Genomic DNA, 24,614 nt, shown 5'->3' with positions numbered 1-24,614 from the left:
ATTGAATCATACTACACCGGCTCTGACGCTCGTCTTATGTGGCAGGGCTTGCAAACTATTACAGACTTTAAAAGGGAAGCACAGACGCGAGCTGCCCAGTGACACGAGCATACCAGACGAGCTAAATCACTTCTATGCTCGCTTCGAGGCAAGCAACACTGAGGCATGCATGAGAGCATCAGCTGTTCCGGACGACTGTGTGATCACGCTCTCCGTAGCCGACGTGAGTAAGACCTTTAAACAGGTCAACATTCACAAGGCTGCGGGGCCAGACGGATTATCAGGACGTGTGCTCCGGGCATGTGCTGACCAACTGGCAGCTGTCTTCACTGACATTTTCAACATGTCCCTGATTGAGTCTGTAATACCAACATGTTTCAAGCAGACACCATAGTCCCTGTGCCCAAGAACACGAAGGCAACCTGCCTAAATGACTACAGACCCGTAGCACTCATGTCCGTAGACATGAAGTGCGTTGAAAGGCTGGTAATGGCTCACATCAACACCATTATCCCAGAAACCCTAGACCCACTCCAATTTGCATACCGCCCAAACAGATCCACAGATGCAATCTCTATTGCACTCCACACTGCCCTTTCCCACCTGGACAAGAGGAACACCTACATGAGAATGCTATTCACTGATTACAGCTCAGCGTTCAACACCATAGTGCCCTCAAAGCTCATCACTAAGCTAAGGATCCTGGGACTAAACACCTCCCTCTGGAACTGGATCCTGGATGTTGATTATGGTCAGATTTGCCAAATGGAGAGCTTTGTATGTGTCTGTGTGTGTGGAGTAAAGGTGGTCTAGAGTTTTTTTCCCCCTCTGGTTGCATATGTGGCATGCTGGTAGAAATGAGGTAAAACGGATTTATGTTTGCCTGTATTAAAGTCTCCGGCCACTAGGAGCGCCGCTTCTGGATAAGCATTTTCTTGTATCCTTATGGCCTTATACAGCACGTTGAGTGCGGTCTTAGTGCCAGCATCGGTTTGTGGTGGTAAATAGATGGCCACGAATAATATAGATGAGAACTCTCTTGGTAGATAGTGTGGTCTACAGCTTATCATAAGGTACTCTACCTTACCTCAGGCAAGCGACCTCTTTAATATTAGACATTGCGCACCAGCTGTTATTGACAAATACAACCCCCTCCCCACCTTACCAGACGTAGCTTCTCTTTCCTGCTGATGCATGGAAAATCCTGGCAGCTCTATATTATCCGTGTCGTCGTTCAACCACAACTCGGTGAAACATAAGATATAACCGTTTTTAATGTCCCGTTGGTAGGATAGTCTTTATCGTATATCATCCATTTTATTTTCCAATGATTGCACGTTGGCCAGCACTGAGCTAGGCTGCAACAGTCACTTCCTAGAGTAGCTCAAACGCATGAAATGTTTCCAAAAACTCCATGTAGCAAGTTGGCGACACGCTGAAATGACACTTCCTGATCAAATGCGCCGCTGAGCATTCTCATAGAAAACAATGGGGTGACTTCATCGATGACTTTGCTTTATTTTTTATTTTTTTTACAGTCTTTTAGAAACTCTCTGATATTTGTATCTCTGCACCATGTGCTCCAACCCCCCCAGGCCCCCATCACAGCCCAAAACTTTTTCTAAGACTTGGCAACGAAAGCGGAATAAAATTGCTTTTATTTAGCATGATAAAAATATACACATATTTGATAACTTAATTCAAATATTTACACATGTAAATGTATTACATTTCAAACTAGTGCTCTAGAGGGCGTAGTTCTTCCTGGTGTTGTATTCCTCCTTAACTCGATTTAATTAATGGCCCGCCGGCCTGAATAAAAATATATTTAATTTTTTTTTGAAAATATGCGCACTCGTAACAAAACATAATTTCCCTCCACCATTTTCGCACATCTTCCGGATGTTGTTCAGCCATGGGTTACCAACAGACTGATGACCTGAACACTGTGTGCAACATCCGGACGTTATTAGAAAAATGGGGGGGAAAATGTTTGTTTTATTAAGACAGTACGGATATTTTCCCTTTTTTGGGGGGCTGGCCCGCCAATCGAGTTATGGAGGAAACCAACATGTTTGCATCCTGAATGGAGGATGCTTTATGTACGAGCCAGTCGCCGGGGGCAGGAGTCTATAGATGGGTTAGCTGCAAACATCACGAAAATGATACGTACGCTTCAATGGGACAGAAGTCTGAGTTGTGATTCTGGATGCCCAGATAGCTACCAACAATGACAAGAAACTGCCACGAGGGGAATTGTAAGTGACTCTTTTCAGCTAGTTTCATCTTGTTATTGATACTATTTCTTGTTTTGAGGTGTTTTGATTGATGCTAATGGATAACATTTGTTAGCTAGCTAACCAACAACTGTAACAATGTAGGAGAGACAACAAATGCTCATTGTGCAAATGTATGTATGTTTTCGATAAACATTGTAGAATAAATATAGTTGACATATTGTCAACAATCTAAGCCAACCCCGTCTGTTTTGCCTCACAGTTGCGCACACGTCGGTTTTGTTGCTAAACAACCAACTTGTCTATAGCCGGCTGCGCACAAAGTCAGACGCAGATGACACACTATATAAAAGGAATAATAGTGCCCTCTGGCGGCCGGTTGGGCTAATTAAAAACTTACTGGCCTAACCACAAAAGTCCAAAACCTGTCCGCCCCTAAAAAAGTGACTGTCAGAACAACTTAACATTCACGTTTTGCAAATAATTCACATCAACAAACGCTGTCACCTCATCAGTGTAACGTCCAAGTAGAAACACAGGTGACTCTATAGGTAGATGATATACACCATCAGCTGTACTTAGAAGTCTTTCAATACACTGGTGAGACGTCTCATCTTCTCCTCCATTGTTTTCTTCTCAGTTTCAGTCTCCTCCAGGAGCTGACGCATCTCCTCCTCCACCTGAAATACCTGAGTAAAACACACACGGTCATACATCTGAGCCATTTGCATAAATAATGCATTAGGAGATGTGCAAGGAATTTCAAGTTACGTGCATGGATCTCAAGTTAGCATTCATTCCTTATTATGCGACTGAGCAGGTCAGTGTAGTGACTGTGGTAACCATGACCGTAAGCTACCTTCTGATTGGACTGTTCAATCTGTTTCTGCTTGTCATTGGCCAGCCGTAGGAGCTCGGTCTGATGGGATGCCTGTAGCGACTCCAGCTGTCGCCGGAATGCATCGTCTATACTGTGTAGCTTCTCTACCACCGCTCTGGAGGGGAAACCACAAACACAGATACACTGTTGTCATTACTCTGACCTAGACCACCGTTGCAGGCTTGCAGCTCTTCAACCAATGTCTTATATTCTCTTATATGGTTCCGGTGGCTCAGTTGGTCATTGGAGCTCGGTGTTTGCAACACCGGACTTCTGTTTCATTCCCTCATACATATGGGCCACATATAATGAAATGAATGCATCTATGTATTTACCATAGGTCACTTTGGATAAAAGCATCTGCTAATGACCATATTATAATAATGATACACGGCTGGATTAGATAGGAAGCCCTATATGCTGTCCTATTGAAGGTGTGTTAGTCAGCGTACTTGTGCGCCTGTGAGGCCTTGTCCCTCTCCTCCAGCAGCAGGCTCTCTTTAGAGTCAAAGCCCTCCTTCATGCGTTTCACCTGGCTCTCCAGCCGGGTCAGCAGGTCAGCCTTGTCCTGCCACTTCTTATTGGACACACTGCAGGGGAGAACATAGAAGTAGTAAACATGAAGTATGTATGAAGGAATGTAGTGGGGACAATGTGCATACATTAAAAGAATTGAGGATGGTGACACAGTGTCAGACATATTGGATTGTGGTCCTCAGAATGATGTTATGATAGGTAAAATCCCAATTTGAGATCCACATCTGTACAAAATGTTTCATTCAAATCTCCCATTTACATCAATGCATGATTTATGGAAATGTATGAGTAACATGTGGAGCTCAAGTTAATTCAGTGCAGTGTGCTGTGCGAGTGTATTTGTCTGTGTGTGTGTGTGTCGTAAGCTACCTGAAGGCGGCCTTGACCTCGTCCAGCTCCATCTCCTTGTCCTCCAGCTGTTGCTTGAGCTGCTCCTTGCGGAGACTGAGCTGCTGCACCGTGTCTCTCAGGTCCTGCGATGTGGCTGACGACTCCTCCAGCTGTTGCTGCAGGCGCCGCTGGGCCTGCAGGCTCTCCTCACGCTGCCTCCGGCCCTGCTCGTCACGCTCTTGTAGGCCCTGAGGGAGAGGGAGGGTGGAGAGAGAGAGAAAGCAAAAGAGTGCTGACAGAGAGAAATGCCAATAGTTCTGAAATCAAGTGCACCTCAAGTACTTGACCTATGTATTTGATCAAGGTCTGATTTTTATTTTCTATAAGCAACCCTTATGGAGGAGACTTTAAAAACAGAGTAACAGGTTTGATCTTTACCATGTCCTTGAAACACCTCATATTCGAAAGATATGGCATGAAATAATCTCAACCTGTGTTCTGTTACATCGCACATATTCCTTGGCAAAGTTGTCAAAATGGTCCACCAATGACACCAGTTAAAGTTCCCATGTATTGGTTCAATAACACCAGTGTACATATACACAGAATGGGCCTGAGCCTAATAGACTCCATTAGTTCTGGAGAGTCATTGTTTCAGAATGAGGGGTGCTATAGTTCTGCTGGTGTTGTTCTGTTTGTCTGGGGCATGGGCTCAGGGAGAGAACGCAGGGGTCAGAGAGAATTACATCACTCAACGGGGTCTAGGTGACAGGGGAGAGTCGGGAAGGTGATGCTGAACAATCAACCTGACATCTGGACTGAGCTGAAGGAGCTAAGGGACATGGTGGTGGCACAGAGAGTGGAGCTGAGGAACATGCAGGCCAGACTGACAGCCAGTGAGAGCCATGCTGATGAACTGATTGGAGAAGTGGTGGATCAGAGAGTGGAGCTGAGTGTCACTAAGAATGAGGTGCAGTTCCACAAGAACAAGGTGGGAAAACTGAAGAGCGAGAACGTAGGTAAAGTGATGTACAATCAACAACACTGATGTGTTGAATTCTAGTAAACTATCCCATTAAAGATGGTATAGTGTCTGTTTGAAACAAGAACAATTACCCTCAGATGGACTCAGCAAGGAAGAAGCCACTGCTCCAAAACCCCCATAAAAAAAGCCAGACTACGGTTTGCAACTGCACATGGAGACAAAGATCATACTTTTTGGTGAAATGTCCTCTGGTCTGATAAAACAAAAATAGAACTGTTTGGCTATAATGACCATCGTTATGTTTGGAGGAAAAAGGGGGATGCTTGCAAGCTGAAGAACACCATCCCAACCGTGAAGCACGGGGTGGCAGCATCATGTTGTGGGGGTGCTTTGCTGCAGGAGGGACTGGTGCACTTCACAAAATAGATGGCATAATGAGGAAGGAAAATTATGTGGATATCTTGAAGCAACATCTCAAGACATCAGTCAGGAAGTTAAAGCTTGGTCGCAAATGGGTCTTCCAAATGGACAATGACCCCAAGCATACTTCCAAAGTTGTGGCAAAATGGCTTAAAGACACCAATGTCAAGGTATTGGAGTGGCCATCACAAAGCCCTGACCTCAATCATTTAGAAAATTTGTGGGCAGAACTGAAAAAGCGTGTGCGAACAAGGAAGCCTACAAACCTGACTCAGTTACACCAGCTCTGTCAGGAGGAATGGGCCAAAATTCACCCAACTTATTGTGGGAAGCTTGTGGAAGGCTACCCGAACCGTTTGACCCAAGTTAAACAATTTAAAGGCAATGCTACCAAATACTAATTGAGTGTATGTAAACGTCTGACCCACTGGGAATGTGATGAAAGAAATAAAAACTGAAATAAATCACTCGCTACTATTATTCACATTCTTCAAATAAAGTGGTGATCCTAACTGACCTAAGACAGGGAATTGTTGCTAGAATTAAATGTCAGGAATGGTTTAAAACTGAGTTTGAATGTATTTGGCTAAGGTGTATGTAAACTTCCGACTTCAACTGTACAGTCTTGGCCAAAAGTTGAGAATGACACAAATATTAATTTTCACAAAGTCTGCTGCCTCAGTTTGTATGATGGCAATTTGCATATACATACATAATGTTATGAAGAGTGATCAGATGAATTGCAATTAATTGCAAAGTCCCTCTTTGCCATGCAAATTAACTGAATCCCAGAAAAACATTTCCACTGCATTTCAGCCCTGCCACAAAAGGACCAGCTGACATCATGTCAGTGATTCTCTCATTAACACAGGTGTGAGTGTTGACGAGGACAAGGCTGGAGATCACTCTGTCATGCTGATTGAGTTCAAATAACAGACTGGAAGCTTCAAAAAGGAGGGTGGTGCTTGGAATCATTGTTCTTCCTCTGTCATCCATGGTTCCCTGCAAGGAAAGCCAGTAAGATTGCACCTAAATCAACCATTTATCGGATCATCAAGGACTTCAAGGAGAGCGGTTCAATTGTTGTGAAGAAGGCTTCAGGGCGCCCAAGAACGTCCAGCAAGCGCCAGGACCGTCTCCTAAAGTTGATTCAGCTGTGGGATTGGGGCACCACCAGTACAGAGCTTGTCCAGGAATGGCAGCAGGCAGGTGTGAGTGCATCTGCACGCACAGTGAGGCAAAGACTTTTGGAGGATGGCCTGGTGTCAAGAAGGGCAGCAAAGAAGCCACTTCTCTCCAGGAAAAACATCAGGGACAGACTGATATTCTGCAAAAGGTACAGGGATTGGACTGCTGAGGACTGGGGTAAAGTTATTTTCTCTGATGAATCTCCTTTCCGATTGTTTGGGGTATCAGGAAAAAAGCTAGTCCGTAGAAGACAAGGTGAGCGAGCGCTACCATCAGTCCTGTGTCGTGACAACAGTAAAGCATCCTGAGAACATTCATGTGTGGGGTTGCTTCTCAGCCAAGGGAGTGGGCACACTCACAATTATGCCTAAGAACACAGCCATGAATAAAGAATGGTACCAACACATCCTCCGAGAGCAACTTCTCCCAACCATCCAGGAACAGTTTGGTGACGAACAATGCCTTTTCCAGCATGATGGAGCACCTTGCAATAAGGCAAAAGTGATAACTAAGTGGCTCGGGGAACAAAACATCGATATTTTGGGTCCATGGCCAGGAAACTCCCCAGACCTTAATCCCATTGAGAACTTGTGGTCAATCCTCAAGAGGCGGGTGGACAAACAAAAACACACAAATTCTGACAAACTCCAAGCATTGATTATGCAAGAATGGGCTGCCATCAGTCAGGATGTGGCCCAGAAGTTAATTGACAGCATGCCAGAGCGGATTGCAGAGGTCTTGAAAAATAAGGGTCAACACTGCAAATATTGACTCTTTGCATCAACTTCATGTAATTGTCAATAAAAGCCTTTGACACTTATGAAATGCTTGTAATTATACTTCAGTATTCCATAGTAACATCTGACAAAAATATCTAAAGACACTGAAGCAGCAGACTTTGTGAAAATGTATATTTGTGTCATTCTCAAAACTTTTGGCCACGACTGTACATCTGATGGGTGGTATGTAGAGGGAAATTGGGGGTTGGGAGGTTTGACCTTCCCGTAATGATATACTGTCCTTACTCCTGCTCCTAGTATAGCCATTTACCCCGGGCCTACAATGACACGGCTGAATGTATCATGTGCTCCAAGCCTACCACCTGCCAACTTGACCCCATACCTACAAAGCTGGTCAAAGAACTTCTCCCAACCAACGCTCACCATTATAAACACATCTATCCAAGTGGGGATAGTTCCTGAGTCTTTTAAAAAGGTCAATCTGCAATTGGTACATCCATTTTTATACTTTAAAATGAATGATACACAACATGACCAAAAGCTCATCGAACATCTCACCCCAAAATCATGGGCATTAATGTAGAGTTGGTTCCCCCTTTGCTGCTATAAACAGCCTCCACTCTTCTGGGAAGCCTTTTTTCCACATCCTTTTGGTGATGTAGTGTACATATTAATTGACTCAGAAGAATGTAACTTATAAATGCCTCATACGCTTAGTTAAACTTTTGTACCCAATCAGAACCCAAAATATAAGCTTGGTTTATGCCATTGTTTTCTAAACAACGTAACTGTAAACAGTACACTGTATAGCCTCAAAACATGGTTAAAACAACTTTTATCTCATGGATGGTCAGTCCTTGCATCCATGGCAGTCTATGAATTTGAAAGTGCTTACATTTCTACAGCCCCATCCCTCAGCAGTTTACCAAAACAGTGCTGGGGTGAACCTCTTATTTATACTGCAGATTGCCCCTTTTAAATTGGCTGTAATTAAACCGGACTTTGATCCAGATAAACCTTAACAAGTGAAGACTGTAGCCCACCAGCTCACATCCTTTTAAAATTCAAAACAGTATCTATAAAACCCTCCTATACGGTTTTAAACCATGTCCCAGCACTGTGACTGCACTGGTCGAGCTAGTTAACGACAGCATTGTGTTTTTAAAATGACTTGAGTACAACATGGGTTATTACATGTCAAAGCAGCATTGATAATCTGATGGTGCGTTCCATTATTGTCTGCTGATGCGCCATCAACAGTGGGACGGCCATCCCATTGTACCTTCAGACTATGCTCAAACCCTAAACCCCAGCACTCCGTTCTGCAACCTCAGGTCTCTTGGCCCTTCCGCTCAGCCCAAGCTCTTCTCTGTCCTGGCACCCCTACCCATCTTCTGAAAACATCTGAAACCCTACCTCTTCAAAGAGTATATAAAATACTCCTCCTCACCTTGACCCCCTCCCCCTAAAAAAATAACAAAAAAGAACACTTAACCAGCATTGCACTTGACCGCCCCCTTCTAGCTTTGACTCTACTGATAGCTACGTTGAGGAAAATTTTAATTTCTATGCCTGTGATGTGGTTGTCCCATCTAGCTATCTTAAGATGAATTCACTAACTGTAAGTCGCACTGGATAGGAGCGTCTGATAACTTACTAAATTGTAATATATATATATTCTGGTAACTGGTTGGGTAGGTTAAGGCACCCAGAACATTCACACCTGGCCCAATGGGCAATCAACAAGAGGTTGTCTGGCCTTGGAAGTGTTTGAGTACCTCTTTGAGTTTGCGAATGGTCTCTGTCTGGTCATCAATGACCTTGACTTTGATCCTCAGGGCGTCGTTGTCTCGCTCGTTCTGTTTCTTCTGACTTTCCAATTCAGCAGCCAATACCTCAATCCTCGCCTCCAGACGACCCCTGTCCTGGGACAGAGACGCTCCTGTGTGTGTGTTTTTTTTGGGGGGGGGTCAAACATAGGGGAAAACACAAGACGAGTGTCAATAAGGGTCACTCAAGAGAAATGTTGAATTCAGTATTTATTGACCTGGTGGAGCGTTCAAACAGCCACTAGACGGCAGCAAAGTATCACGTTAGAGAAGGAACATCCATATCATGTTTTTTCTGTGAGCCTTTCTTCAGGTTCATCAAGGTACATTCAAATCACACACAACAATACATAACATTCAGACTAAAATAGCTTAAAAAGATATGCGGCTACCGCAGCCCAACACAATGAAATGAATGGAAAAGGAAGAGGATAGCAACTACAAAAAAGTGAACTGCAACCGGTTGGCCTAGATTTGAGATTGAAATCACTGTAAAGGGTGTATTTGCACTACATGACCAAAAGTATGTGGACAAATGCTCATCAAACATCTAATTCCAAAATCAATCATGGCCATTAATAAGCAGTTGGTCCCCCTTTACTGCTATAACAGCTTCCACTATTCTGGGAAGGCTTTCCACTAGATGTTAGAACATTGCTGAGGGGACTTGCTTCCATTCAGCCACAAGAGCATCAGTGAGGTTGGGCACTGACGTTGGGCGATTAGGCCTGGCTCGCAGTCGGTGTTCCAATTCGTCCCAAAGGTGTTTGATGGGGTTGAGGTCAGGGCTCTGTGCAGGCCAGTCAAGTTCTTCCACACCGATCTCGACAAACCATTTATGTATGGACCTCGCTTTGTGCACGGGGGCATTGTCATGCTGAAACAGGAAAGGGCCTTCCCCAAACTGTTACCACAAACTTGGAAGCACAGAATTGTCTAGAATGTCATTGTATGCTGTAGCGTTAAGATTTCCCTTCATTGGAACCATAAAAAAAACCAGCCCAGACCATTATTCCTCCTCCAAACTGTAAGTTGACACTATGCAGTCGGGCAGGTAGTGTTCTCCTGGCATCCGCCTACATCCAGATTTGTCCGTCGGACTGCCAGATGGGGAAACACTGCTCCAGAGTCCAATGGCGGCGAGCTTCACACCATTCCAGCCGACGCTTGGCATTGCGCATCGTGATCTTAGGCTTGTGTGTGGCTGATTGGCATTGGAAACCCATTTCATGAAGCGCCTGGCGAACAGTTCTTGTGCCGACGTTACTTCCAGAGGCAGTTTGGAACTAGGTAGTGAGTGTTGCAACCAAGGACAGACGATTTTTACGCGCTAATTACTGTTATAAACAGGGTGTTTCGAGCGCTGAAAGGTGTTTGGCTGAAAGCCGTGGAATATACCACAGGTATGACAAAACATTTCTTTGTACTCCTAATTATGTTTGTAACCATTTTATAATAGCAATAAAGCACCCTCAGGGGTTTGTGGTGTATGGCCAATATACCACGACTAAGGGCTGTATCCATGCACTCTGTGTTGCATAAGAATAACCCTTAGCTGTGGAATACACCCCCCCGTGCCTTATTTCTTTAATAATAGTAACTAAGTAATTCTATTTCCAAGGTGTTAGCATACCTTGTTGAGCCAGCTCCTGTCCCCAGATCCTCCTCTCAGCTCTGAGGCCGTCTATAACCGACTCCTGGGCGGTGAGCTGGGACAGCAGCCTGGCCTTGTCCTTCTTCACCAGCTCCAGCTGCAGTTGCAGACGCCTGTCCTCCTCCGCCCCCGCCTCCAGAGACCGCACACGGCCCTGACGGGACCAGACACCACGGAAACAATCAACACCTACCCCATTATCTTAGCCCATAACCCATTCACACTACCTTATAGGCACTTCCCGTAGTCTTAAACTCCAGGTACTAGGGCTGGGAATTGCCAGGGACTTCACAATACGATATTATCATGATACTTAGGTGCCGATATGATATGCATTGTGATTCTCACGATTCTATTATGTATTGCGATTCGATACTGTGATTTTATGTTCCAAACATATTGCTCACTGTATGTCTGCTGCAGAGAGATAAGAGAGAGCATGAGAAAATGAGTTTTGATCAATCATGGAAATAAAAGCTATAGGATGAAAAATATCGGAGTTTGGGGGCAGGTCAGCTGACTAGCTAGCTATAGATACACATACACTACCAGTCAAAAGTTTAGACACCCCCTTATTCAAGGGTTTTTCTTTATTTTTTGTATGTTTTTCATTGTAGAATAATAGTGTAGACATCAAAACCACGAAATAACATATGGAAACATATAGTAACCAAAAGTGTTAAAAAAAAATCTAAATATATTTAATATTTAAGGTTCTTCAAAGTAGCTACACTTGATGACAGCTTTGCACACTCTTGGCATTCTCTCAACCAGCTTCATGAGGAATGCTTTTCCAACAGTCTTGAAGGAGCTTCCACATATGCTGAGCATTTGTTGGCTGCTTTTCCTTCATTCTGCGGTCTAACTCATCCCAAACCATGTCAATTGGGTTGAGGTCGGGTGATTGTGGAGGCCAGGTCATCTAATGCAGAACTCCATCACTCTCCTTGGTCAAATAGCCCTTACACAGCTTGGAGGTGTGTTTTGGGTCATTGTCCTGTTGAAAAATAAATGATAGTCCCACTAAGCCCAAACCAGATGAGATGGCGTATCGCTGCAGAATGCTGTGGTAGCCATGCTGGTTAAGTATGCCTTGAATTCTAAATAAATCACAGACAGGGTCACCAGCAAAGCACCCCCACACCTCCTCCTCCAAGCTTCACAGTGGGAACCACACATGCGGAGATCATCCGTTCAGCGTCTCAAAGACACTGCGGTTGGAACCAAAAATCTCAAATTTGGACTCATCAGACCAAAGGATAGATTTCCACCGGTCTAATGTCCACTGCTCGTGTTTCTTGGCCCAAGCAAGTCTTCTTCTTCTTATTGGTGTCCTTTAGTAGTGGTTTCTTTGCAGCAATTTGACCATGAAGGCCTGATTCACAGTCTCCTCTGAACAGTTGATGTTGAGATGTCTGTTACTTAAACTCTGAAGAATTTATTTGGGCTGTAATTTCTGAGGCTGGTTACTCTAATGAACCTATCCTCTGCAGCAGATGTATCTCTGTGGCGGGCCTCATGAGAGCCAATTTCGTCATAGCGCTTGATAGTTTTTGCGACTGCACTTGAAGAAACTTTCAAAGTTCTTGAATTTTCCAGACTGACTGACTTTCATGTCGTAAAATAATGATGGACTGTCGTTTCTCTTTGCTTATTTGAGCAGTTCTTGACATAATATGGACTTGGTATTTTACCAAATAGGGCTATCTTCTGTATACCACCCCTACCTTGTCACAACACAACAGACTTGGTCAAAAGGATTATGGAAAGAAATTACACAAATTAACAAGGTACACCTGTTGAGAGAATTCCAAGAGTGTTCAAAGCTGTCATCAAGGCAAAGGGTGGCTACTTTGAAGAATCTCAAATATAAAATATATTTTGATTTGTTTTAACACTTTTTTGGTTACTACATGATTCCATATGTGTTATTTCAGTTTTGATGTCTTTATTATTCTACAATGTAGAAAACAGTAAAAAGAAAAGAAAAACCCTAGAATGAGTAGGTGTGTCTAAACCTTTGACTGGTATTGTACGTTATTAATATTTAATTCAGTGATTTAAATTATGACCCCAGCCTATTGCAGCAGGCGATTGGGAAACACAAGCACTTCTTATTGCGAAATTGCCTCGCAACTCAAATAAATTAGACTTAATTTGAACTAAGCAAGCTGCTAAATCGTTCAGTTTATTATTTTAGAATGTATAAAATAGCAAAAATAAAGAAAAACACTTGAATGAGGAGGTGTGTCCAAACTTTAGACTGGTACTATATATATATAAATAAATAAACAATTTTTACAAATTGATTCTTTGAGTCAAAGTATTGATATAATATTGTCCAAAATAACATTGCGATATGTATCTATATAATTTTTTTCCCCCCATCACTACCAGGTACTGCAGATTCTAAATAATTTGATAGCTTTAAGCAAAATGCTGAAGAGCCCCGGTCGTGATGTTGTACCTTGAGCTCAGTGACGGCGTCTCGCTTGGCTTTGCTGAGCTCTGTGATGCGGCTCTTCTGCTCCTTGACCATGGAGGTGAGCTCCTGCACCAGACCCCCCGCCTGTCTCTCTCTCTGTTGGGTCTGAGACAGGGCAGCCTTCACCTCCGACAGCTCAGCACTCAGCCGGGTACAGCCCTGCTCCACCTACGTACGGAGGACACAGGCAGAAACGTTGTTAGTTGTTCCTATCAAAAAGTTTCATATTCATCTCATCATCAATTTCATTAGTCAAAGGCTCTCTTTAGTCCTATTGTCTTAATTCATAATTTTTATGAAAGTCCACTACTGTGCATTCCCTGTTTGTCTCAATCTGACCAGCAATATGTGTTTTCTTCAAGCTAATTTAGTAGAAGGTCAAAGTTAGAGAACTGAGAGATCTAGGGGACATTTAATACCTAATGAACCAAAGTGTCAACGTTACCACAATACACACACACATACACTACATAAGTTTCTAGAACAGGTCAAAAGGTGTCCTTGCTTCAGCTGTCTTTTTATGCAAGTGGAAGTTAAATAATAAATAAACGGTTTTATTTGATGTTCTCTAGTTCAGTGTTCAGACCTCAGTGAAGCGAGCAGCCTCGATGGTGAGAGCCATACGGAACTCGTTCTCCAGGGCAGTGTACTGCTGTGTGGCCTGGGCCAATCTGTCGTCCAACCCAGCCCTGCTCTGGGCGTGTCTCTCCTCCACACCAGCCACCTCCCTGGCCACCACCTCCCGGAACTCTGCCCCGCCTGGCACCAGCCGACCCTCCAGCTCCTTCCTGTGAAACAGGACGCCGCCGTTAAGACACTCACTGACTGACTAACTAAATTAATGATATCTGGGTCATGTTCAATAGGGAGAAAACATTTTGAAACTGAGTGAAAAGGTGAAGAAACGCTCGTTTTCCATTGTGTGCCCTAATGATGGCACCGTACTGCAAAAAAAGGCGCTGTAGTCTCAGACGTTTACATACACCTTAGCCAAATACATTTAAACTCAGTTTTTCACAATTCCTGACATTTAATCATAGTAAAAATTCCCTGCCGTAGGTCAGTTAGGATCACCACTTTGTTTAAGAATGTGTAATGTCAGGATAAATAGTGGAGAGAATGATTTATTTCAGCTTTTATTTCTTTCATCACATTCCCAGTGGGTCAGAAGTTTACATACACTTAATTAGTATTTGGTAGCATTGCCTTTAAATAGTTTTACTTGGGTCAAACGTTTCAGGTAGCCTTCCACAAGCTTCCCACAATAAGTTGGGTGAATTTTGGCCCATTCCTCCTGACAGAGCTGGTGTAACTGAGTCAGGTTTGTAGGCCTCCTTGCTTGCACACGCTTTTTCAATTATGCCCCAAAATTTTCTATAGGATTGAGGTCAGGGCTTTGTGATGACCACTCCAATACCTTGACTTTGTTGTCCTTAAGCCATTTTGCCACAACTTTAGAAGTATGCTTGGGGTCATTGTCCATTTGGAAGACCCATTTGCAACCAAGCTTTAACTTCCTGACTGATGTCTTGAGATGTTGCTTAAAATATTTCAACAAAATTGTCCTCCATATGATGCCATCTATTTTGTGAAGTGCACCAGTCCCTCCTGCAGCAAAGCACCCTCACAACATGATGCTGCCACCCCCGTGCTTCAGAGTTGGGATGGTATTCTTCGGCTTGCAAGCCTCCCCTTTTTCCTCCAAACATAACGATGGTCATTATGGCCAAACAGTTCTATTTTTGTTTCATCAGACAATCTTTGTCCCCTTGTCTCCAGACAAGTACAATCTTTGTCCCCATGTGCAGTTGCAAATGGTAGTCTGGCTTTTTTTAATGGCGGTTTTGGAGCAGTGGCTTCTTGCTGAGCGGCCTTTCAGGTTATGTCGATATAGGACTCGTTTTACTGTCAATATAGATACTTTTGTACCCGTTTCCTCCAGCATCTTCACAAGGTCCTTTGCTGTTGTGCTGGGATTGATTTGCACTGTTCGCACCAAAGTACGTTCATCTCTAGGAGACAGAACGTGTCTCCTTCCTGAGCGGTATGACGGCTGTGTGGTCCCATGGTGTTTATACTTGCGTACTATTGTTTGTACAGATGAACGTGGTACCTTCAGGCGTTTGGAAATTGCTCCCAAGGATGAACCAGAGTTCTGGAGGTCTACAATTTTAGACCTTTCAGAGGTCTTGGCTGATTTCTTTTGATTTTCCCATGATGTCAAGCAGAGGCACTGAGTTTGAAGGTAGGCCTTGAAATACATCCACAGGTACACCTCCAATTGACTCAAATGATGTCAATTAGCCTATCAGAAGCTTCTAAAGCCATGACATCATTTTCTGGAATTTTCCAAGCTGTTTAAAGGCACAGTCAACTTAGTGTATGTAAACTTCTGACCCACTGGAATTGTGATACAGTGAATTATAAGTGAAATAATCTGTCTGTAAACAATTGTTGGAAAAATTACTTGTGTCATGCACAAAGTAGATGTCCTAACTGACTTGCCAAAACTATAGTTTGTTAACTGTACCTGTGCACTTGTTCCCTGGAGGCCAGCAGTTCGTGGAGCTGCCGTAGCTTGTCTTTATGCTGTCGGAGCGAAGCTCGCTGGATCTCAAGCTCTCTCATCAGGGCCGACGCCTTGTTTTCCAGCTCCTGGCTCCTCTTCATCTGAAAGGTCATCAAAAGGTCAAACCCTACTCAGTACGGGTAATATTACTATGTTGCAGCACAAGGGCTTGGAATTTTTCCTGACCACGTTGCAACGTTTCGTCCCAGTGCTACCTATGGAAGCTCTACTATATCCATGAAGTATCAAGGGTTATGAAGCAGCAGTAGCTCTACCTCCTCAGCCTGCCGGCGGGCCTTCCGTGCTTCACTATGGGACGTGCTGTCCTCCAGGCTGCGCAGCGCCCTCTTGTGTTGCTCCTCCCGCTGCAGGACCTGCTCCAGCTGCAGCGCGGAGCTCTGACACCTCTCCTCCAGCTCCTCCACGCGAGCCTGCAGACCAGAGCGCTCCGAACGCTCCTTCAACAACAGCTCCTTCAGTCTGGGAGGTGGAAAGAGAGACAGGGGAGTGAGACACAAGGTCCAACTTTAGCTTGTATTAAAAACCTACAGGAAGCATGCGATAACGGAAGTAAAGTGTGTGTGGGAATTTAGCAGAGATTTTAACTTTTTGTGACAAGAGCATAAGGAATTTCTGTGTTTGTTTATACTCTAACCTGTCGGTGGTGTGCAGGGCCATGCTCTGCAGGTCTTTCTCCTGGCTGGCCTGGGTCTGCAAGGTCTTCATCTGCTCGGTCAGCTTCCTCACAGCCTGCTCAGCCTTCCACCGCCTCTCTCTCTCCTGATCACGCTCCTCCACGATCGCCTAGGGAGGCACGCAAACACAAAGTTCATTGTGGCGCACTAATTATGCACGCACTTTCATAGTATCAGTAGTAGTTTACAAAATCACTAAGTTGATATATTCAATTAGACAGGGAATCTATGCATGATATGACAGCCGAACTAGTTAAGTTCAACGACGATATGTACAGCAGTGGTGTAGAGGACGTTAAACGCACGTAAACGACGTTTACACACCTGTACGAGCATTTACCATCCTTTTGCGGAAAAATGCATTAAAGCAGGGTTCATCAACTAGATTCAGCCACGGGACCATTTTTTTCTTGAGCGGACGTTCAGGGGCCGGAACATGATTACAAATTATTTGTAGAATGGAAATTGATCGCAACAATCCAAAACAGATATGTTTGACTAAAACACAATCATTTCAAACCTTGCTTACATTTGTTAAAGATCAAGCGTCTCTACTACACGTGGGAATACTTGGAAACAGATTTCTTAAATTAACATCACTTGGAGCTGATTTCCTGGTGTTTTTACAGTCTTATGTCCAAGAATAAAATCTAATAAAAATACTCCCAAAAAATGTTGCTCAGAAAACTTAGGGGCCCTAATAAAACCAGCTAGGGAACCCAGCATTAAAGTATACGGGGGATTACTTTACTCACCGCGAACGGTGATCAGTGTTTACCCACCATAAAAAAAATATTTAAAAAAACACTACATCACTGATGTACACAAATACTGCATATGAGAACTGTGGTCTATGGTCCGTACCCTATAGGTCTCCTCCACTGCTTCTTTGGTGCTGCTGGGGGTCTTCCTGACTGGTCCTACTGAGTCGGCAACCCCAAAGACCTGATGGACGCCTGACTTCCTCCCAGGGACAACTGAACACTTTGAACCTTTCCCTTTGCTTCTCTCCTGATCACTACACATAAAAAGTCAAAGCAAAGCAGTCTCAATAAGGGTCGCGCTTTATAGGTTTCAGAATGAGTATGAAAATGTGTCAACTATGATTGATTAGGTTCACTAAAACAAAATGACTCGAACTGAGCGCGTATGATAAGAATCTGATGAAGCATAACCACAGTGTCAATGTCACTGCGTCATGTGTGGAGATCATGACAGGTGTGAAATTGTCAAATAAGAAACTTGCCAGCAGAGAGGCCCTGTCTGTTACCTGTCTGGTTGTTTGGCCTTGGTGGGCTGCTTGATGGTCCTCTTCACTACAGTACTGTTGCTACCCCTGTGCCGAGTTGGGATCCTGGAGCGACGCCCCCGGTTCTCCTTCCCGCTGTCACACTCACTCTCTGACGTGTTGTCTATGTCCCTCTTGGGCCTCCGTACCTTCACAAAGGGGGTGGAGCTGCTGGAGACCTCCCCTGCAGGAGTCTGGCAACCAGGTTAGGAGCTTCATCAGTGATGCAGGTGGATAAACCATATGCAATACTACTTTGTAGTATACAACTCAAATACTCTACAGTGTAGAGAGCACTACACCACTGTATAGTACTACTATAAAATTGGGCCATAATTTCATTGTATGCGTGATGTGTTATACACTGAGTGTACAAAACATAAAACACCTTCCTAATATTGAGTTGCACCTCCTTTTGCCTCAATTCGTTGGGGCATGGACTCTACAAAGTGTCAAAAGTGTTCCACAGGAATGCTGACCCATGTTGACTACAATGCTTCCCACAGTTGTGTAAAGTTAGCTGAATATCCTTTGGGTGGTTGACCATTCTTGATACACACGGGGAACTGTTGAGTGTGAAAACCCAGCAGCTTTGCAGTTCTTGACACACTCAATCCAGGGCGCCTGGCACCTACTACCATACCCGAATCAAAAGGCACTTCAATCTTTTGTCTTGCCAATTCACCCTCAATGGCACAATTGTCTCAAGGCTTAAAAATACTTCTTTAACCTTCATTTAACCGTCTCTTCACCTACACGGATTGATTTGAATTTAACAGGTGACATCAATAAGGGATCATAGCTTTCATCTGGATTCACCTGGTCAGTCTGCCATGCTTTGTACACTCAGTGTATGTGAATGTTTATACAGCAACACAGTCTTCACACAGGTGCTGATCAGCATCAGTCAGACGTCTTTAGACCGTTCCATCCAGTCTCACCTGTTGGAACAGCCGGGACACCTGGTGCTCTAGTTTCTGGATGCGTTGTTCATTGTTTGGGTCTGCTGCTGTACTAAAGCTGCCCACTGTAGCCCAACCTGGCTGTAAAACCTGGGGCCGTCTGACTGGATCTGGGGCCCCCACTGGGCCCCCTGCCCGCTGGCGGAACTGCTTCAGCACCTCGTCAATACGGGAAGTGGTGAGAGAGCCGTGAACCCTGGCCTGTGGGGACATCTTATGTTGAGATATTAATTCTACAACATAATACACCCAGAGAAACATGCCATGTGCCAGATAGAGAAAAACAGTTCAAAGTGACCCAAAATGGTGACACTTAAACTACTTCAAATTACAAAAAGTATTCATATACACTGCTTATAAAATTACTTGTCATGTAAGTAGTCATCCTACATAGAGCAGGAAGTGCAACATTGATCTGAAATCATCTGGGTATCCACCTCCATAGTGTTTTGGGGGCCCTAAGCAACATTTTGTTGTAACCCCCCCCACACACACACTGTGAGCAAAACATTTTAGCGGACCCCCCCCTTGACAGCGGAAAGAGAAAAATTTACATTTTAGAGTTAATTTAGCAATTTTATAACTCATTTATTGCAATACTACTATTTTTGCCATGGGGCATAGAGAAACATTTGCAGTTTCACAGCTAATTTCCTGCAATACTACACATTTTGCCATAGGGTGGGGAGAAAGGTTTGCAGTTTTTAATATGATATCTGAGTGAGAGTGACTAACAAAATCAATGGGGCCCCCCCGGTCGGTAATTTGACCATGGTTACTACAACTTTAGATATCTGGACGCGAGACTAACTTACCCTTCCCAAAAATGTTAGCTGGCATGGGCTAATTGAGTGACTGTCAGTAACTGACATAACAAGAGAAACTGCTGATGCACAAACACATTTTTTTTTAAATGCACCTTCTAAAAAACATTGATCCGCGGGCCTACAAAAGGGGTTGCCCATCACTGACATAGAGGGTGATATAAACACACGTCAGTTTTAAGATGTGGTACAACCCTTTTGGCATACTTTATATAGAATATTATTTGGTTGTGATTAAAGTTTACCAGTTCGTTGGCACTGGTGTCTGAAGAGAGCAAGAAGTCCACGTAATCCTCCAGGCCGGGGATGTCGATGGGGCTGTCCTCCCCCAGAGGAGCAGGGTTCCCCAGCCGGTCCACCCCATCCAGGCTGGAGACCTGGGATAAGGACTGGAGCACCATCTCTCTGTAACCTGCAGCAGGGAACACAGGAGTCATTGAGTTTGAATATGCTAAATAGATGTCCAAAATACTTACTTTACATGACCTACAGTGCCTTCAGAAAGTATTCATACCCCTTGACTTATTCCACATTTTGTTGTGTTTCAGACTGAATTTCTCTCACCAATCTACACACAGTATCCCATAAGGACAAAGCGAAAACATGTTTTTTACATTTTTGCAAATGTATTCAAAATGAAATATTTAATTTACATAAGTATTCACACCCGAGTCAATACTTTGTAGAAGCACCTTTGGCGGTGATTACAGCTGTGAGTCTCTGAAAAGTCTCTAAGAGCTTTTCACACCTGGATTGTACAATATTTGACCATTATTATTTTTACAATTCTTCAAGCTGTCAAGTTGAATGTTGATCATTGGAGGACAACAATTTTCAAGTCTTGCCATAGATTTAAGTAAAACCAGTAACTAGGCCACTCAGGAATATTCAATGTCGTGTTGGTAAGCAACTCCAGTTTATATTTGGCCTTGTGTTTTAGGTTGTTGTCCTGCTGAAAGGTGAATTTGTCTCCTAGTGTCTGTTGGAAAGCAGACTGAACCAGGTTTTCCACTAGGATTTTGCCTGTGCTTATAGCTGTATTCCATTTCTTTTTATCGTAAAAAAAACTCCCTAGTCCTTGTCGATGACAAGCATACCCATAACATGATGTCGCCACCACCATGCTAGAAAATATGAAGAGTGGTACTCAGTGATGTGTTGCGTTAGATTTTCCCCAAACATAGCACTTTGTATTTAGGACAAAAAGGTTTGTCACATTTTTTGCAGTATTACTTTAGTTTCTTGTTGAAAAAAGGATGGATGTTCTGGAACATTTGTATTCTGTATAGGCTTCTTTCTTTTCACTTGGTCATTTTAGGTTAGTATTGTGGAGTAACTACAATGCTGTTGATCCATCCTCAGTTCTCATATCACAACCATTAAAAGGGATATTTCAGGATTTTGGCTATTATATTTTTATGTCTCTGTGTCCAGTATAAAGGAGGTTAAAGGTAGTTTCGAGAGCCAACACTAACTAGCGTTAGCGCAATGACTGGAGGTCTATGGGTATCTGCTAGCATCCCAAAGTATCCCTTTAAACTCTAACTGTTTTAAAATCACCATTGGCCTCATGGTGAAATCCCTGAGCAGTTTCCTTCGTCTCCAGCAACTGAGTTAGGAAGGACGCCTGTATCTTTGTAGTGACTGGGTGTATTGATACACCATCCAAAGCCTAATAACTTCCCCATGTTCAAAGGAATATTGAGCGCCTGCTTTTTTCCTTCTTAATCATCTACTAATCCGGTGCCCTTCTTTGCGAGGCATTGGGAAAACCTCTCTGGTCTTTTTGTTTGAATCTGTTCTTGAAATTCACTACTAGATTGAGGAACCTTTCAGATAATTGTATGCGTGGGGTACAGTGATGGTGTAGTCATTAAAAAAATCATGTTAACCACTATTTTTAAACAGAGAATGAGTCAATGCAATTTATTATGCATTTTGTTAAGCACATTTTTACTCTAATTTAGGCTTGTAATAACAAAGGGGATTGAATACTTATTGACAAGACATTTCAGCTTCCATTAAAAAAAAAAAAAAATTCAAAAATGTATTAACAGACAAAATTACACTTTGACATTATGGGGTATTGAGCGTAATTCAGTGACAGACAATCTCAATGTAATCTATTTGAAATGCAGGCTGTAACACAACAAAATGTGGAGGCCCTGTATCTCTGGCTAAATCTCAAGAAACTGCAACATTTTGGTTTTTCATGGACATACTATTGCATTTTCACTCAGAATGGAGATTTAGTATGGCTACCCAGGAATTGTGTAGCTCAAATAGCACTGCAACAGCACTCCATTTTCATCACCACTCACCTGGTAAGCTGCAGACTGAATTGCCTGCACCCTCCACGCTTAGGGTGACATCACTCAGATTCTCCAGTCCCAGCATGCACTGCAGCAGCTGGTTGATGCTGTCCAAGCGGTTGCTATGGAGATGGAGGTGTCTCAGTTTGTACTCCGCCCCGTGAAGATACAGCAAACCTGGGTATTACAACCAATGAGTATCACCCTCATGTGATAGTAAATGTAAATTTATGTTATGGAAAACTTGGCCATGTGTGATCATCATGAGCAGGGATGGGCAACTCTAATATTCTGGGACAGTGTTGCCCATCCCTGTTCATGAATGTTGTGGTCAGTAGACTGCACACTGTGCATGTAAGTATGAACTGAAACTTACCTGTGAGGTCACTTATCTGATTATAGGCCAGGTTTAATCTTATCAGGTTAACAAGTCCATTCAGTCCTGAAAAGGAGAAATTAACATCTTACACGCAAAAACGGCAGGGTGGCCAAATTCCGAATGTGTGTGACAAAAATAAAAACTGAACAACACTTTTCTGTGTTTGACCAGGGCTCACCTTCGACCTTAGTGATCAAGTTGCAGGACAAGTTCAAGGTTCTCAGTGAGGCTAGAGAGTTGAGTCCCTCGATGCGAGAGATATGATTGGATGACAGATCCAAGTGTCGGAGATGCCAAGCAGTGGTCAAGCCCTCTACTTTCAGAATACGGTTACAATGCAGATTCAGGGATGTGACATTGGCACGCAATGGGACCTCCAGCAAACTACACAGAGGGTGACATGATGAGAGAATTCCATTGATTATTTCATACAGAAGTTCCAGGTGAAGATTTTACTGGAAGACGAAGGTGTGATTACCTTGATATGCTCTTATCTATCAGACACAGCTCTCCATCCGCCATCGCCTAGAAGATCAAAAATAAATAGGCAGTTTCATTCATGCACAATTTCAGTGGTTACATTTCTACAGCCATATCCTTCAGTTGACCAAACAAAGTGGTAGGGTGTTGAAATGGCAAAATGGGACTTTATGACAGTGCACTTAAGGTATGTATCTAACGTTATATGTGCTAGTAGTAACGTTACCTAGCTACTGCACTGTTCTAGCAAAGATGTCTTATTGTTAAGATTGTGGTTCTAGTGTAGCTAAACGTTAGCGTGCCAGTTTATGGTTAAGACGTTAGCTACTAACGTTTATCAAATAAGGGTTTTCTAGATATAATGGATAGCTAATGTAGCCCGGCAACTTACCAACAACCTCATCCGAATGTTAGACATAAAGACATGTGTAACATATATTTTTTTTTAAGTGTTCAAAACTATGCAACTAACGTTAGCTAGCTAACGTACTGTAGCCATGCTAACAACAAACCGACATACTACACAGAAACAGCAAACCTCCCACGACAACCTTAACCACTAACAAAACATAGCTAAATGTGTGCCATGTGTACTGTCCTAATCCAATACTAACCTCCAGTGCAATGTGACTTGTAGGAGTTGTTCAGCATCTGTTGTTGTTGTTTTGCCGCCGCTCCACTTGAACTGGCCGCTTCTGTCATCGAGTTCCGTTCATATTCAGTTGCATTACTGGTCAAGCACTGCAGGTGGCGGTAATGCGCAGGCCGTCCTTGTGCACAGGTCTTCTTCTTTGATGATGTTTTACAGCGTTTGGCATCCAGTATACAGTATGTTGCAAGTACCTTCACCAACTAGACTGTGGTATAAACCCATTATACTTTGCGCGACGAAAAAAAACATTATACTTTGCGCTACGAAAAAAGGGGAAAGGAAAAAAAAACGTTAAATGTCTCTACCCTCGAATCCTACATTCATTAAAACACACCCCTATTCCACTACTACTTTAACCCTATCTGGTCCTACGCCAGGCCAATGGCCTGGAAGGACGGGACCCCACCACTCAACACACCTTGTAACTCCTCTGCAGTCAAATCTCGTATCCCCAAATACTTCTCTGCAGCTGACATCACAACCTCTATTTTCTGTGACTTATGTTCTATCCCTACTGTACAGTTGATACCATTGCTATGGGGAGGGGAGGACGGCTCATAATAATGTTTGGAACAGAGGGAATGGAATGGCATCAAACACATGGAAACCATGTGTTTGATGTATCTGATACCATTCCACTTATTCTGCTTCAGCCATTACCATGAGCCCGTTCTACCCAATCAATGTGCCACCAACCTCCTGTGCTATGAACGCTAAGTAGCCAATCTTACTGAAGTATATATCACCCATTGGCCTATCCCTTTGTGCTGGCACAGATCCACTACTCACACGGATCCTCTCAGGATCCCGCACCCTTGACCCCTCTTCCTCTACATTCTTCACTGTGCAGCATATGACACCCCTTGCACTACTCTAAGCCTGGTAACCTCAACCTGCCTATCTCGTGCACAGGTGTTCTAGGGGAGAGGCTATAGGGACACGACTGCTGTCCAAAATGTATGACGTATGTCGTGCAGCGAGAGCTGAGTGGTGACGAACGTTATCGGTTCAGTCAGTCATCCTAAAATGATTCTCCCAAAGAAGGGACTTGAGAGTGTTCAGAAACATTTCGTTTTTATTGGACTGCAAAATCAACAAATGTGCATTACCTGCCTGTCACCCTGGCCCGATATTAACTACACTATCCAGCCAATTCCCTCTAAGTTAC

The 24,614-nt window shown here is 43.5% G+C and overlaps 1 protein-coding gene across 2 annotated transcripts; it reads right to left on the bottom strand.

Moving 5' to 3' along the window:
• Positions 1-1,636: 1,636 nt before the first annotated feature.
• lrrcc1 (leucine rich repeat and coiled-coil centrosomal protein 1) lies at positions 1,637-24,395 on the bottom strand. Of its 2 annotated transcripts, XM_023977965.3 has the most exons (20): positions 23,409-24,395; positions 22,793-22,839; positions 22,493-22,698; positions 22,312-22,377; positions 21,945-22,112; positions 19,869-20,035; positions 18,779-19,000; positions 17,820-18,031; positions 17,414-17,567; positions 16,510-16,658; positions 16,130-16,334; positions 15,816-15,955; positions 13,872-14,073; positions 13,268-13,453; positions 10,780-10,954; positions 9,096-9,259; positions 4,024-4,232; positions 3,570-3,707; positions 3,097-3,232; positions 1,637-2,926 (listed from the first exon to the last, which is right to left on the bottom strand). In XM_023977965.3, the coding sequence occupies exons 2-20, from the start codon at positions 22,834-22,836 to the stop codon at positions 2,816-2,818; spliced, it is 3,054 nt and encodes a 1,017-aa protein (XP_023833733.1). In that variant the 5' UTR covers positions 22,837-22,839; positions 23,409-24,395; the 3' UTR covers positions 1,637-2,815. The 2 variants fall into 2 exon arrangements, with proteins under 2 accessions (XP_023833733.1, XP_023833734.1); XM_023977966.3 differs by lacking the exon at positions 18,779-19,000 and having other exon boundaries at positions 23,409-24,394.
• Positions 24,396-24,614: the final 219 nt, after the last annotated feature.

This window comes from Salvelinus sp. IW2-2015, linkage group LG32, assembly GCF_002910315.2.
Source record: "Salvelinus sp. IW2-2015 linkage group LG32, ASM291031v2, whole genome shotgun sequence".
NCBI classification, from domain to species: domain Eukaryota; kingdom Metazoa; phylum Chordata; class Actinopteri; order Salmoniformes; family Salmonidae; genus Salvelinus; species Salvelinus sp. IW2-2015.
The sequence above is the reverse complement of the archived record's forward strand: the minus strand, read 5'-3'. Positions and strand labels throughout refer to the sequence as shown.